Source organism: Maylandia zebra, linkage group LG11 (genome assembly GCF_041146795.1).
Source record: "Maylandia zebra isolate NMK-2024a linkage group LG11, Mzebra_GT3a, whole genome shotgun sequence".
Taxonomy (NCBI): Eukaryota; Metazoa; Chordata; class Actinopteri; order Cichliformes; family Cichlidae; genus Maylandia; species Maylandia zebra.
The window spans coordinates 9,243,433-9,258,224 of NC_135177.1; the positions used below are offsets into that span (position 1 = coordinate 9,243,433).

The 14,792-nt window shown below is 43.4% G+C and overlaps 1 protein-coding gene across 1 annotated transcript in view; it reads left to right on the forward strand.

The window, feature by feature from the left end:
* Positions 1–14,792, forward strand: part of lars2 (leucyl-tRNA synthetase 2, mitochondrial) — a 35,150-nt gene extending 20,358 nt beyond the window's left edge. The window contains exons 9-21 of the mRNA XM_004565175.3: positions 299–458; positions 840–944; positions 1,047–1,162; positions 1,250–1,533; positions 4,860–4,958; positions 6,700–6,837; positions 6,944–7,047; positions 7,434–7,613; positions 7,726–7,895; positions 9,488–9,565; positions 10,797–10,908; positions 11,987–12,114; positions 14,434–14,792. Of these exons, the coding sequence (XP_004565232.3) occupies positions 299–458; positions 840–944; positions 1,047–1,162; positions 1,250–1,533; positions 4,860–4,958; positions 6,700–6,837; positions 6,944–7,047; positions 7,434–7,613; positions 7,726–7,895; positions 9,488–9,565; positions 10,797–10,908; positions 11,987–12,114; positions 14,434–14,613 (1,854 nt within the window). The 3' untranslated portion in view covers positions 14,614–14,792. The remainder of the gene's footprint in view (positions 1–298; positions 459–839; positions 945–1,046; positions 1,163–1,249; positions 1,534–4,859; positions 4,959–6,699; positions 6,838–6,943; positions 7,048–7,433; positions 7,614–7,725; positions 7,896–9,487; positions 9,566–10,796; positions 10,909–11,986; positions 12,115–14,433) is intronic.

Sequence of the window (14,792 nt, forward strand, 5' to 3'; positions counted from 1 at the left end):
TGTTTATTGTAGCTAAAAGAGCCCAGTAAGCCCTGAAGGTGTTTTATATGTCTGAGTCACTGTGGTCAAGTTTTATAAGCTGTGATTCAAAATTTGTGTATATATATATGTGTGTATATGTTATAAAAATTGTTATGTTATAAAAATCATAAAAATGCTAACCGTTGCTTTGTTCTAGTTTTATTTGCCATCTTACAGAAATATGGAATAGAAAGCCAGCAGGTCCTCGCTGTTTATTCGACCTCTGTGCCGCTGTGGATGTGACAGTTTCCCACATGCCTCCTCTCTTATTTTCCAGGTGAATGGGAAGGAAACAGGAGAGACCCTGTCAGCCTACAGCTCCTCCCCGGAGACGGTGTACGGAGCTGCTTACCTGGCCATCCTGCCCTCCCACAGACTGCTGCACGGCAGTAGCTCAGTGCGCTCCGCTCTGCAGGAAGCCTTTCAGCCAGGCAGAGGTTGGCATCTCTCCACACTCGCAACCAGCTTGTGCTCAGGCTGTTTTCAAACTGGAGTTTACACACTTTAATATGTTCTTGTATGATTACTAGCTTTTCTTTGAAGAATTGCGAACTATATTTTTTATACACTTCATTAAAGTTTTGTATTGTACTTGTCTTTATGTGTTCCATATCCTGGAGTGGATGCATGTTGGATACCTTGCGCTAATGTAAATATTTAATTTCGAACACAGTCGAGGTTTGGTTGTAGAAGCTGCAGTGGACTGTTTGTTAATTGGGTTCCCCTTGAACTAGTCTCAGTGGTGAACAGTTGTTGATAATGAGCTGCCAGGGGAAGCAGCGCTGCCTCTCATTCCCCTCCTGCCCTTTGCTCTTCAGACTCCCTGACAGACATCACCGCTCACAACCTGTTCACCGGCCGTGAGGTTCCCCTGGTCATCTCACACAAGGAGACTTTTGATGACTATCTGGATACTGTGGTTGGTGCGTTATGAACAAGTAAAAAGGATTGAAATAAGCAGCATCTTATGTCTGTTGAGTGCTTTTACCTTCTTGACATGTTCATGCTGCACATGTATGTTACAGGTGTCCCAGACTGTAATGAAGAGGATCTGTCTGTAGCTAGAGCTCTGAATCTGAGTTGGGCATCAGTGCTGAAAACTCGTGAAGATGGGACACAAACCCTCATCAACTCTGAGGAGGTCAGCACTAATACTAATCATTCTTTAATAAAAAGCAAACAACACTATTTTCATTCTTTTGTCCCTCTTCTTTTATCTGTTGCATAGTTCTCAGGCCTTACCAGAGATCAAGCCTTTAACTCTATTACCCAGAAGGCCAAAGAACAGAAGGTTGGAGGCTACCTAACCAGCTCCAAGCTCAGAGATTGGTTGATATCCAGACAGCGATACTGGGGCACACCCATCCCTGTGGTGCACTGTGGGTCATGCGGTCCGGTCGCCGTCCCTGAGGAGGAGTTACCAGTTACTCTGCCAAAGCTGCCATCGATTACAGGAAAAGGGGCGTCGCCTCTAGAAGCAGCACATGACTGGGTCAACTGCAAATGTCCCAGGTGAGAACGCTGAGTATTATCAGCCCTGTATAACGCACAGCAGGACTGTAGACTTCATTTATCCCACTTCATGTGTCTCATTAACCTTTCGTGCCATTACAAACAAATAGATAAGCAGTGTATAAGAAGGAGGGAAGGAGAAGGTACAGGATGTGACATCTTTCTTAAATCCTTAAAAATGGAGAATTAGTATTTGTAAATTGTCTATAACACGCAGTGATGCTCACAGGGCCTTACGTTCCTTCCTAATATTCAAATTAATGTAGAAAATGCACATGAAAGAGTAGCAGCTAGGAGGTGCTGAACCCTCTGTTATGCTTTTATAGACCACACAATAACAGTTTTAATGAGTGCATATAATTACTACTATAGCCTGTACTTGTTATACTGGTCAGCTGCAGTTTATTATCTAAGAACAAACATATAATGCATAAAGTGTCAGTGTCACTGCAGCCAGAAAATGCAGCTTGGGAAGCTGTTTATAGCAGCTTTTGTCATTTATGCACCTTAACATTTGCTTACAAGAGTCCAAAGAGTTTGTTGGCTACCATTGAGTGAGCCATATTATTTATTGCATAGCTGCAAATAAAATTCTTCAAAAGGCGCAAACTCCACAAAGAATGGCTGAGAGGTCTTTTTTTGTATTAGATTAACTGGAACAAGGCCCCACAAACAGGAAAAATAGCAATAGAGCAAAATCGTATTCTTGCATCAGGATTAAACATGTTTACGTCTGCTATAATGTTGAATCATTTAAAATAGAAGTCTCTGGTGACCGTTCGAGGAACTGCCTCGGAGGTCACTGCTCTGGTTCTTTTCTACAATTTGAAAAATCCGGTCCGATTAGTGTGGGAACTCCTGAATATGTTCACTCCAATCAAGCCTTTTGTTCAGTTCTGTATCTCATAGATCCCATTTGTACAAGTATCACTGGATCAACACCATCTCCTGAAGCACTGTTAGTATTAGCATCAGCACAGCCACACGTCCGTCTATGTCATACTGTATATGAGATACACGGTGTTATTCCTTTTCTAGCACAGCATAAGCGTTTTGGGGAAATGATCATGCCTGTTATGGCGTTTGTGGCCGCCTTTCCTTCCTGTGTTTCCTCAGGAGAACAACACTGACAAAATGAGATCGCTGTCAATCGGGCCTGAGAGGACTGACAGCTTTACAGGAACACTTTGCATTGAGTGCAAGCCTGTAAATTGCATGATTAATACTTTTGTTCATTCGGGGTTATGTAATCAGTGGCATCTCTGACACGAGCAGCATGAGATGATGATGATGATGATGATGGGTGTTATATAAGCCAGCTGTGTCTCGAGAGATGCACACGAATGCCCTACAAGCACGGACATACATGCATTTACCTTTTATGCACAGTGCCTAATCATTCACACACATGGACACACACACACACATCTCAGCAGCTCATCAGTGAATGTGCTGAATGCAGAATGACTGCTCAACTGGCGTCTCCAGAGCGCCTTGCTGACATGGGAATTCCTCTCTGAATAAGACTAATCACCGCCATGGCACCATGTTGATTAAAACCAAGGCCCACTCAGTCGCAGATGGCACAAGTCATCAGATTGTGTTCACTCACTTCCACAAAGCTACTATAATTCCCCCCCATCAGCAGTGATTGATGGCTATAATCGCAAAGACGCCGTTATCTCCTCTCTTCCCATCTCCCCTCCGTTGTTAAGTGTCTGTTGAAATTTGTTCTCGTCACTTGTCGACCATGTCCAATTAAAGTTTGCGAGGAACACAGACGGGCAGGGCGATGAGAGATGGGTGGCAGGAATGCAGTTTTGTCTGTCCTTGACGAAGTCATTTCCTGCGTGCTCATCTTTGTCTCATAACCTCTGCAGTTCTGTAAATTGGTCTGCCAACTGAACCCTGAGCTTTGATTTAGTCTGGTTTAAGAAGGTGTGCATGCAGGTGTGGGTTTGCAGGTAAAAGGCGAGACTGCTTAGTTAGCACAACACCAACATATGAGCAGGTGGACACACAGCAGATTGGGGCCACGTTGCTGTAGTGGAGAGCTTTCGAGTGGACAGCTGCCTCCTTTAGCTGCATCTGTTTGAGAGCCTTTTGGCTTTTTCTGGCTCACCCTCCAAACACACACGCACATTTTACACACTCTCTCCAGCACAGGTTTGTTTTAGCTACCAACTTTTGTTGTTGGGCTCCTTTCATGGCTTAGAGAAGGCCCATCTCTGGACAGAGCACCTTTGTGTCATCAAATCTCATCCTCAGTAGTCTGGGACCAGCTGTCCATCAAATAGCCACAATCTGACTCCTGATTGGTCCATACTGGCCTGTCTGAGGAAGGAGAGGAGCATCCTTTTTCTTTCTTTCTTTCTTTGTGCACACTAATTTTCTCTTTCCATTTGAGCGCTTTTGTGATAGACTGGGTTTTGTTATACTGCTGGGTTTTCATCATATGAAATAACACCTGACTTCCAAATATTAACTGTGCTACACCTTAGCCTTGTTGCTAGGCAACCTCCAGCTCTTACCTCATCATCACAGCCTTATTATAGACTGGTATGGTAGGTGGTCGAGGAGTTTTTGCCTCTCTACGTGCGCGTGTCTGACTAAAAAAATGTGACTGTGAGATGAATCAGAACGCGTCGAGCAGTAGACGGAGTTTAAGATGAAACGGAGGCATCCCACGAGGTCCAGGAGACGACACCAGCTCCGCTGCACACACTGTAGCAAAGCTCAGAGCTGTTTCTCTGTTTGTCTTTCTGGGACACTGATTTTAAATCTTTTGAGACTCATTATAAGTAAAAGGCAGATGCTTTCACCGTTCCATTAAATGCTTTTAAACTGAAGCAGAAGTACTCTCCAAAAGCCCCGCCTCCTTCCCCCTCTTTGCCGATGTCCTCTCCTGCACTGTGAAAGTGTTGCTGGCAGATTCGCATCACATACCCAAGTGCTGTTTGGCTTGGATAGAGAGGGGCACAAGGTGGCATTTCCAACACAAACACATGATCGTGTGTGCGTCCTGCCAGTTCTTTTCCTGTTAGCACAGCCTGTTAGTCAGGGCACAAGAACAGAGCTCTGGTGCCAGGCTGGCTTCAGCTGTGCTTCTCCACGGGGACATGACCCCCACAGCCAGATGCAGGCAGCGTTACACACACACACACATGCGCGCGCACACCCACGTTAATCACATAATGAGCCATTTTCTCTGAGCATACAAACAGACATCATTCATTTGTTCACTTTCTAATTTATCAGCCTGTTTTTTTTGTTGTTTTTTTTCCCAGTCCTTCCTTTGCCAACTCTCTCTTTGTCTCTCCTGTCAGATGCAAGGGCCCAGCGAGAAGGGAAACTGACACCATGGACACATTTGTGGACTCGGCCTGGTATTATTTTAGATACACAGACCCTCACAATGCATACAGGTATAAACAGCCTCCTCTTGAAGCTTTAATATGTTCCTGTTCATCCATCTCTGGCTCAATGAGGCCAACAAATGTAGACTTATTTACTTTTCTTTCTTGCATCTTTTTTTCTTACCTTCTTTCTCACCTTTTATTACAATCGTATTTGTTTAAAAGAAAACGAGAAAAGAGGAAGTTGCAAAAGGTTCTCCAGCAGTAGGAGAAGAAGCATGTCTGTCTATTTAGATATGAAGAAAGGTCGCTGTGTAATCGCTGTGTAAATACAAACTCTATAAGTGCTATTGGTGTAAGTTGTACTCAAACTATGATTATGCTCATTGTTAGATCACCCACTCTCTCTCCCACTTGCCTGCTTGAAACACTTGTATTGGGTTGTGTACACGCAGATATGCATACGCACTTCCCTGAAAGTTGCACTCTTTGCCGATAGAGATTATGGAGCAATGGCCGTCACCTGCTGGGGTGGCGGTGATACCCTGAGCTTAACAAAAGAGATTAATTTCCCAGTGCCCTGACCTAGCCGTAAAGCTGCTTTAAAAAGGGAGGGGGACTGCTCTCTCCATCACTTTTCTTTGCCGGACAGATTACGGCACAACAGAAAAAGCAATTACACCATTTGTGCATTTCAGTTGGATTGCTGAGCCGTATACACGCGGGGTGGGGGGTTGGGAGCGAAAATGGGAAGCGAGTGATGTTTTAAAGTAGCAAGTGCGATGAAGGAAATGGGAACAGGGTGTTATGTATTAGACTTCCTTGGCCTCTTGCCAGAAGTGAGTCCGAATTATTTTCAGCTTTGTGAGTTCATAACTCCCCTCCACCCCGGTTCAATTATCTGGAGGTGCTATCAGGCACAGAGGGAGGGTTGGAGGCAGAGACGTGTGAAGGAGAGTAATGATGTAAGTCTTCCCTAAAAAGCGTCATTACCGATACTCCATCATGACAGCCAGGCTGACTACACGCGGCTGTCCTGCCAAGATCTGAAAGCAATAGTCATAGTTTCACTATTAACTTGTGATGGCAGCCAAAATGTAAGAAGGCATTACTTTGGTACTTTTTTCTGAGTCTGAAGAAACTGAAGAGGCTTCACGATGCTTCTTTTCCTCTCTGTATTCTCGTGTGTCAGATTAAGCCTGCCCCCTGGAGGAAGACGGCGTGCATGTCTACCAAAGCACGTAACTACAAACTAGTCTCATCTGAAAAAATGCCTACTGGGATTGTAATTGGGCATTTTGCAGCTTTGAGTTGCTAATTCATTCATTTTTGGCATTGATTTTAAACATCAAAGTGCTTCAAGTGCAGATAACAAAATGACAAAGACATGAACGAGAAAACATAAACTGAATCAATTAAAATTAAAAAAAGGTAAAATAAATGATTACTGTGTAGTATTATGGCGTTAAGTGAGCAAAAGATAAAAGTTACATCGTGATAGAGCAAACCAGCAGCCTCTGTGTTTACTGAAAAGACTTCTTCCACTACATTGGTTTGTGTGGACAGATGATGATGTTTGCACAATCATTTATAGCGTCTGTGAGAGCCCAAAAAAGCTCCTATACGAAACTCAACAGACCTCATTTTAGGAAGGAAGAGATCATTCAAGGTCTTCAGAAATCCTCTCCCCTTCTTCACTGACACTTCTTCACCCTTCTTATTGTTCCTTTTCAGTTTAGCATTGCTCTTGATACTACTTTAGGCTAGTAAATGAAGTGAGCACCTCTTTAAATGTCCTCTCCGTCTTCAGGCCTTTTGAGCGCCACTTGGCAGACCACTGGCTTCCTGTGGACGTGTACATCGGAGGGAAGGAACACGCTGTTATGCACTTGTACTATGCTCGCTTCCTCTGTCATTTCTGCAAGGATCAGGGTCTTGTGGGTCACAGGTGGGGTACACTGTGGTTTATGTGTATGTTTGTTTTTGTTTTTATTTAGTGTGCATTTGAATTTTGAGAGTGTTTGTAAGTGAAACACTCTCTTTATGTGTTACAGGGAACCTTTTCGGAAGCTCCTGGTCCAGGGTCTGATCAAGGGCCAGACGTTTAAGCTTGCAGGCAGTGGCCAGTACCTAAAGAGAGAAGAAATAAACTTCACAGGTACATGCTGCGTGCAGCTGGAGGGTGTTTGTTAATGTGACACATTTGTAACAAGTAGAAAGGAGGGGGGCTCGGAGAAATGACTGATCTTTTTTCTCTGTAATGTGTGGTAACACTGCCTCCCCGCCTCCTTCTAGCGTTGTTAGCGAGAAGCCTTCTTCATTTAAGCGCTTCAGATCGCACTTTTCCAGTTGAATGACGGGTTAATCAGACACTCTCAGGAAAAGCCAAATCACATAAAATCCTTTGAAGATACCAAAACACTGTTATACTTAGCATTTAAGGATTTATTGATTGGTAACAAGATAAACAAGAGATACTGCTAGTTATCAAAGTAGGACGTCTATTGATCCCAGCTATCTCTGACCCCATCCTGTTTCTTCCAGATAAGGAGCCAGTGGCTCTGAGTGGCGGTCACGTTGAGGTGACGTGGGAGAAGATGAGCAAGTCCAAACACAACGGGCTGGACCCCCAAGACGTGGTCCAGCAGTACGGCGTGGACACAGTACGACTATACATCCTCTATGCGGCACCGCCTGAACAGGACATCCTGTGGAATGCTAAGAGTGAGAAGAGTCTGCAAAATTACACAGACAAGTTACTCATGATGTGTGAACTTAAATAAATCTTGTAAAAACATGCTCTTTCCTGTGTCCTGTGTGTGTTGACCCACTCCAGCCGATGCTCTTGCTGGCGTTCTACGATGGCAGTCTCGACTGTGGCAGCTGGTGACCAAACTGAGAGCAGCACGGCAGCTCGGAGATGTCCCCAACCCCAGGCTGCTGAAAAAGAAAGAGCTCGCAGAGGCCAAAAAGATCTGGGAGAACAAGAACTACGCAATTCAAGAGGTAACTGCTCTGCAGCCTAAAGGCCTTTACACACCGAGCGCGTCGTGATGATGAGTTGGTCCTGATGTTTCTAAACAAGAAAGGGAAGAAACTGAGATTCTGGGTTCATCCGATTCTCACTAGAAGGCAGCAGAAGGCAGACTTAATGGTTTGATCCAGGAGTTGAAGCTGTATAATGGCTGCTTTTGTCCATATTTCATGATGTCAGTTGGGCACTTTAAGCTCTTTTTGACAGAGCTAGGATCACATCTGTGTGTTTAGCTGTGTGTCTGAAGTAAAACAGTATTCTTTTACTATTTCCGTATCATCATTTTGAGCTACGAACACATTTATTCCCAAATGCAGTCTAACATATCAAGTGTGTTTATTCGGATCCGAAAAATTGAGCTTGTTTCGAAAAAAGTCAGTGCTGCAAATTTGTCTGTGTGAGCAGCTCCAGTGAGAACGAGTGAATCCAACTCCAGGCCTCGAGGGCCGGTGTCCTGAAGGTTTTAGATGTGTGCTTGATCCAACACAGTTGATTTAAATGTCTAAATAACCTCCTCAACGTGTCTTGAAGTTCTGCAGAGGCCTGGGAATGAACTATTCATTTGAATCAGATGTGTTGACCCAGAGTGATGTCTATAACCTGCAGGACACCGGCCCTTGAGGCCTGGAGTTGGACACCCCTGGCTTAAGCGTCTCATTGTGACATTAAACTGACATATTGCAGCACTTCTCACCAGCAGGGGTCAGATATGTGCCCGGTGTCAAATCTCGGGTTGTCAGTGAGATTTAACATTCACTGTCCTTCGGCAACATATTGCATCTGTCATTTTGCTCCGTTTTGAATTTCGCTCTCAGCTTGTTCCTCTTATCTGTGCTAAAGTTGTTGATGCCTGGTATTAATTAATATCCTTCAGCCTTTTGCCACTTTGTTAATTGTTACAGTTGGAAGGCACGTTAAGAAGTCTTTTCTCATTTATAAGGCACCAAATGACACCAAGTAATATATCACTCGTTACACAGTCTTGCAGTACAAAGTCCTGAGTTGTGGCATTTCAGTGCTAAACATCCGTCGCAACCTGAAACCCCTGGAATAAAGGGTAGCAGCAGAAGGCGCTGGAAATTGATTTTAAACTGTCTCCTTTCACACTTTATAAATAGCCTTCTCTGGCTGCCAGGTTTGATAGTCGCTCTCTACCCCCCGCCTCCCACCTCAAGGCCATTGCTTTCAAAGGACCTCAGGCTGTTTGCCCTAAGCCCTCAAAGCCGAGGCTGTCCTTTGATCTGTCCCTCAAAAGCCTCGTTGATAAACCTGCTCCCTGTGGACCCTCCCAAATGGCTCCCTTTTCCATGAAAGCTGAGCAGGGGAATGTTGACTCGCTTTGTGGCTTCAGCTGGTCCACATGACAATAACAGACTGGAGGCCCGTCTTCTGAACCTGTCATTGTTTTCCAGTGATTCATCAGAGGCACACTCTGTAATAATAAGTGACAACACCAACCCATCTGGAAGCAGCCATATGTCTAGGATCCAGAAACGCATCATAAAGCCTCAGACTGTTGTTTTTACTCACCAACTGTGCCGTGTTTCTCTGTTGGTGTTTTCAGGTGACGACTCACTTCACAGAGGACTTCCTGTTCAACGCAGCCATATCTCGCCTAATGGGACTCACTAACACACTGAGCGTGAGTGCACTCTCTTATATCTTGAAGGACAGTAATGTGCAAAAAAGTCTATTTCATTATATTTTATTTCCAAGGAGCCAGACTTCCTCTTGTAATTTTTTAATGTGGTCACAGACGATGGTTCTCCAGGGTTTCTGAAGGTCTTTCAAGGTTTTTCTGTGGACATTGGCTGCTTTTTCACTCATTTTCAGTCCAGTCTCTGTTTCTTTCGTTGAATCCATGAAAAATGCCTAAGATAACATAGTTTGACAGTAATAAAATTATATTTTTGCACCAAGCGCTAAAGCGCTATTAGCCTAAAACTTAGCTAAAAATAAATAAATACATCAATACATCAGATGAGCAACATCTAAAGTCATGTCCTTAAGAAATAGGAAAAGGAATCCAGAAAAGAGCTGATAAAGGACCTGATAGGTCTTAGTGTAGCTGTCAAGAAGCTATTCTTAAGGCAGGGACAAATAGCTGAGGAGTGACATCAGAATCAGTGGTAGCATGTTTGATGGAGTGATGAATCCAACTGTGAAATTTTTGTTGTTAATATGTACAGAGGAGCCAGGAGAGAGATACAACAGCAAGTGTGTACAGTCATCTTTAACACAGTTGAAGCTCTGTCGTGGTTTGAGAGCCAGTGGTCATGGAGATCTTGTCCAAACAAAGTAGAATCAGATTTTGATCCATCATCAAGAAAGTGCTTGATTGGCAGCAGTTTCATTTTTCAGCATGACAATGATCTCAAACACACTGCCAGTGCAGTAGAAGCATACCTGCATAGAAAAACATCAATCAGTTGTAGATTGGCCTCCTCAAAGCCTGGACCTCAACATTGTTGAAGCAGTGTGGGATCATCCTGACACTGAATAAGACAGCGAACATCCAAACAGCATTAATGTTTGTCCTTCAAGATGCCTGGAAAACTGTTCCTAAAACTGCTTAAAGAAATGACAAGAAAGCTGCCTAAGAGAGTTCAGGCTGTTGAAGAATAAAAGTGATCACACCAAATATTGACTTTAAAGCTCATTGTACAAACTCTGTTTTTGCCTTCTATACTGTACTTTCGTCAGTGTTCTCACGTTTCAGTAAATCATTGCACCTATTTCCCCATTTTCCTTGCAAAATATGAATAAATGAGGCGTGACTCAACTGAGGCGAACTAACTGCAAATATGGTACAAGTATTGTTTGAACTGAACACACTGGAAATCACATTTTCTCCACTGCTTCTGTGTGTCTAGAGTGCAACAGTCAGGCTGTTGCAACACAGCGTGGAGTTTGAGGAAGCTCTGGCTGCCCTGGTTATGATGACAGCACCCATGGCCCCTCACTTAGCTTCTGAGCTTTGGGCAGGTTGGTGAAGTTCATGTGCATATTTAATGTAAAGAAGAAATGTGTCACATGATGACACACACAGCTTCTTACACTTAACCGCTTGTCGGATGATATTTAAATAGTTGTAAATGAGGATAATTTTGGTGTGTAAAAGAGGAAGCGGCCTCTGCTAAACTTCTAATTTACACTAGTGAACACCCAACGATGAGTGGTGATGATCAGTACACTCTGCCTGAAATAAACAGTGCTGAGAAGCTAAACAACAGAAAGGAAGCTCTAGCGTCACTTTCTGTGTCTCGTGTGGAAGCGTGCCCTTGCGCTGCCCTGGAGGACATCCTTTTCTTTTCATGGATGCACGGACGCGAGCTTTCTGCATACAGCCGAGAGAGGAGAGAACCAGAAAACAGAGTCCAGCTGAAAGGAAAGCGTATAGCGTGTGTGCTGGTTTTAATGAGTGACAATGAGCACGTTTTGTGTTTGTGTGTGCTCATGTACATCATGTACGTATAGCAGAAGAAGCTATAGAAGCTTAAGTTGTTTTTTAGTGAAACAAAGTTGAGCACGATAGCATCAGCAAACTTCGTTTTGTTTGTCCTACCCCCACCCCATTTAAAAAAATTTAAAAAATTCCTCAGTTATTCAGCTTACTCGAGTTTCACTGCATAGTTTCCCCGGTACGTGTTCGTCATGTTTTGCCCCCACAGTCTGAGAATCACCAATGCAGAGCGTTATAAACAGGACATACAAGATGTGTGACCTCTGCCGCACTGTACTTTACTCTCTGAGCCCTTCATCGTAATTTCACACACACAGTGCAGGATAGAGGAAGTTCACATCCTTCCCTTGGGCCTCCAGAGGACAGGAGCTCGCTGTAAGAATAGCTGCGTCGTTGTTGTATGACCCATTACCGAGATGTTGTCTCAGCATAAAGATTAACAAATACAAGCAACATTAAAGTAATCCGCAGAACTAAAAATTAAATGTGTATATAACTTTTCTTTCTTTAAAAAAACAAACATTTCTGGCTGACTCTTTTGTACCTCCGCATACGTTTCCTGAGAGTCGGCAAATATTGTCCATGTTGGGTCTTTCCCAGGTCTTTGCCAGGTGAAACACCCCCTCAGCCCCATCCTCCAACATGAAGGGGATGTCCTGCAGCAGTCCTGGCCGACTGTGGACCCAGAGTATCTGGAGGTCCCTGACTTTGTGGAATTGTCTGTACTGGTAAGTTCAGATAAACGTGAACTCACTCAATATGCATCACTGCTGAAGGTTCTGACTCTGTGACCGAACAATAAATACAGAAATAAATGGTTGTCAAAGTTAAATGAAGCGCTTACATTTCCTAATTCCTTTTCTTTTGTTGGTCATTGCACTTGTACATGTAAACATTGTGAAGACAACCTGCTGAAGTTCAAACTGAGCATCAGAATGCGGAAGAAAGGTCGTGTAAGTGAACATGGAATGATTGTTGGTGTCAGATGGGCTGTTCTGAGTATTTCAGAAACTACTGGGATTTTCCCACCCAACTGTCTCTGGAGTTTATACAGAATGGTCTGACAAAGCGAAACTATCCACTGAGCAAACGTTCTGTGGGTGAAAATACCTTGTTGATGCCAGAGGTCAGGGGACAATGGCCAGACTGCTTTGAGCTGATAGCAACAGGAATTCAAATAACCACCAGTAACAATCAGGGAACACTCCATATTATGGTGGTTAACACATTTACCTAACATGCAGAATAATCCTCAGTTTGACACTGGGAGGAGACACAAACTGGACAACAGAAGATTAGAGAAATGTCTTGATTTCTGCTGTGATATTTGGATGTTAGGTTCAGAATTTGGTGTTTAAAAAAAGACAAAACGCATGTATCCATAAATAATGCTGGTGATGGTGTTCTAATGGCACACATTAGTCCCTTAGTACCAATGTTTTAACACCTACCTGAGTATTGCTGATGCTCATGTCTGTCCCTTTAAATGTGCACTCAAATGCCACCAGTCACCAGATCTCATCCAGTCGAGCACCCTTGGTGGTCCAATCCAGTACTACCAAGGTGTACCTAACAAAGTGGCCAGTGAGTGTATATACAGAACTTTATTAAGACTGTTTTTCTCATACGTCCTCTAGCATTTCCTGAAACTCTCCACTTTTACTTCCATGATTACTTCCATAGTCTGTAATTTTCAGGAGAGCCTATGATTAGCCTCTGTGTGCTTGTGCGCGCGCGGATAGATGTCTTTACAAGTTCGTGCGTACCTGTGTGTTTATGCGTCAGCATGTCGGACACTGTGCTTAAAGTTAAAAAGACAAGTTGGTCAGTAATTAGAAGTTAAGAACAGAGTTCCTGCCTTGCTGTCACTCACTCACTCGTGTACTTTCTTTACAAAAAACCCAACAAAAAAAACGCCTGTTAGCCAAAATGAAGCCTGTGACTGGTTCTAAGCTGAGTACATCATCATCGGGAATTCAAGTATCGGTGTTTTTCAACATGCAAAGACAATCAGAGGATGTATCCAGCTGTGATAGTGTTTTGTTTTGTTTTTAAAAGAAAATCCATTTGTATCAGAGTGCTATTCTTCGTTCTGCCCTGGATATCCACTAGGCTAATAGATAAAAGCTCCAACTGCTGTAATGTGACTATTCTCTTTTAGGAGGTAGTATCCCCCTGAGAAAACCTGCTAATCCCTTCTCACACGCACACACACCTGTGATTTCAACAAACACTACGCTGAATAACAGCGCTGCTCATTCACTTGAGTTTTACGTGGAAAAAGAGACGAGAAACACGAGACAGAAATGGGTGTGTCCACTTATTCTATTCCCACTACAGAGATATAAATCTCATTGCAGTGACATTTTGGGAAATCAGCACATTTCTGTGTAAATACTCAGTTAGGTAAGGGTTACCTTAGCAAGAAGAAGTAGTGTTTATGGTTAGGACGGGTCTCCAGGAAACCCACCAGCACACGTCTGAGTGCGGGTGGGTGTGCCCAGTTCTGTTCTCACAATACTCCATATGTATTTTCCGTGTCTTAGTGAAAATAATACTCTTTTACACATCTCTGAGTCACACGCACTGTATATATATTTGAGCTTCCATTGCTCAGTGATGATGATGATGGTGGTGGTTTTCCCTTAGACTGAGAGCTCTGTTGTGGCTTTCCTCACTCTCAGTCCTCTAATCACGTACTCGGGTTTGTCCCAGAATGGAGGCCAATCCCGAGCACACGCACACACAAGCGTGCACACCCTTAATTTACAACCACCTAAAAGCAGCATCATGTTCAGCGTGTGCACACATACATTTGCTTCCAAACATACAAGACCGAGTGTCCTTACCATGCGTACCACTAACTATGTGTTTTAAAGGATGCACTGTATATGTAGAGGGAAAAGGTGGAGTCTGCTATTTTAGGAGTTTTGTGCCAGTTTATAATACAACTTTCAATGGCAGTACTTTTGTTTTTCAAAATAACCGAATGGAAAAAAACTTTCAGTAACTTCTTTCATCTGTCGCCTTCTGTTTCTTACTCTTAGATAAACAACAAGTCCTGTGGCATGGTGACCGTCCCTGTGCAGGTGTCCAAAGATACCAGTCGGGTACAGCAGCTGGTTCTGGAGAGCCCCGTCGGACAGAAGTTTCTGCGCGAACGCAGCATAAAGAGAGCCATCTTGTCTCCCAGGACTGCTCTCATCAACTTCCTTGTTGATGAGTGACACTGGATTGTTCACCACTGCTTTTGAGACAGACAAAAGAGGTGGACTTTTTAAAAATCTATTTAAGAAAACCTGAAAGGCTGAACGTCAGTTCAGATAAAAATTGAATGATATCAATGTAAATATCTATATAGGCATTTTATTTATGTTTTCTATTTTAATAAAAGAGCAACTGCAGG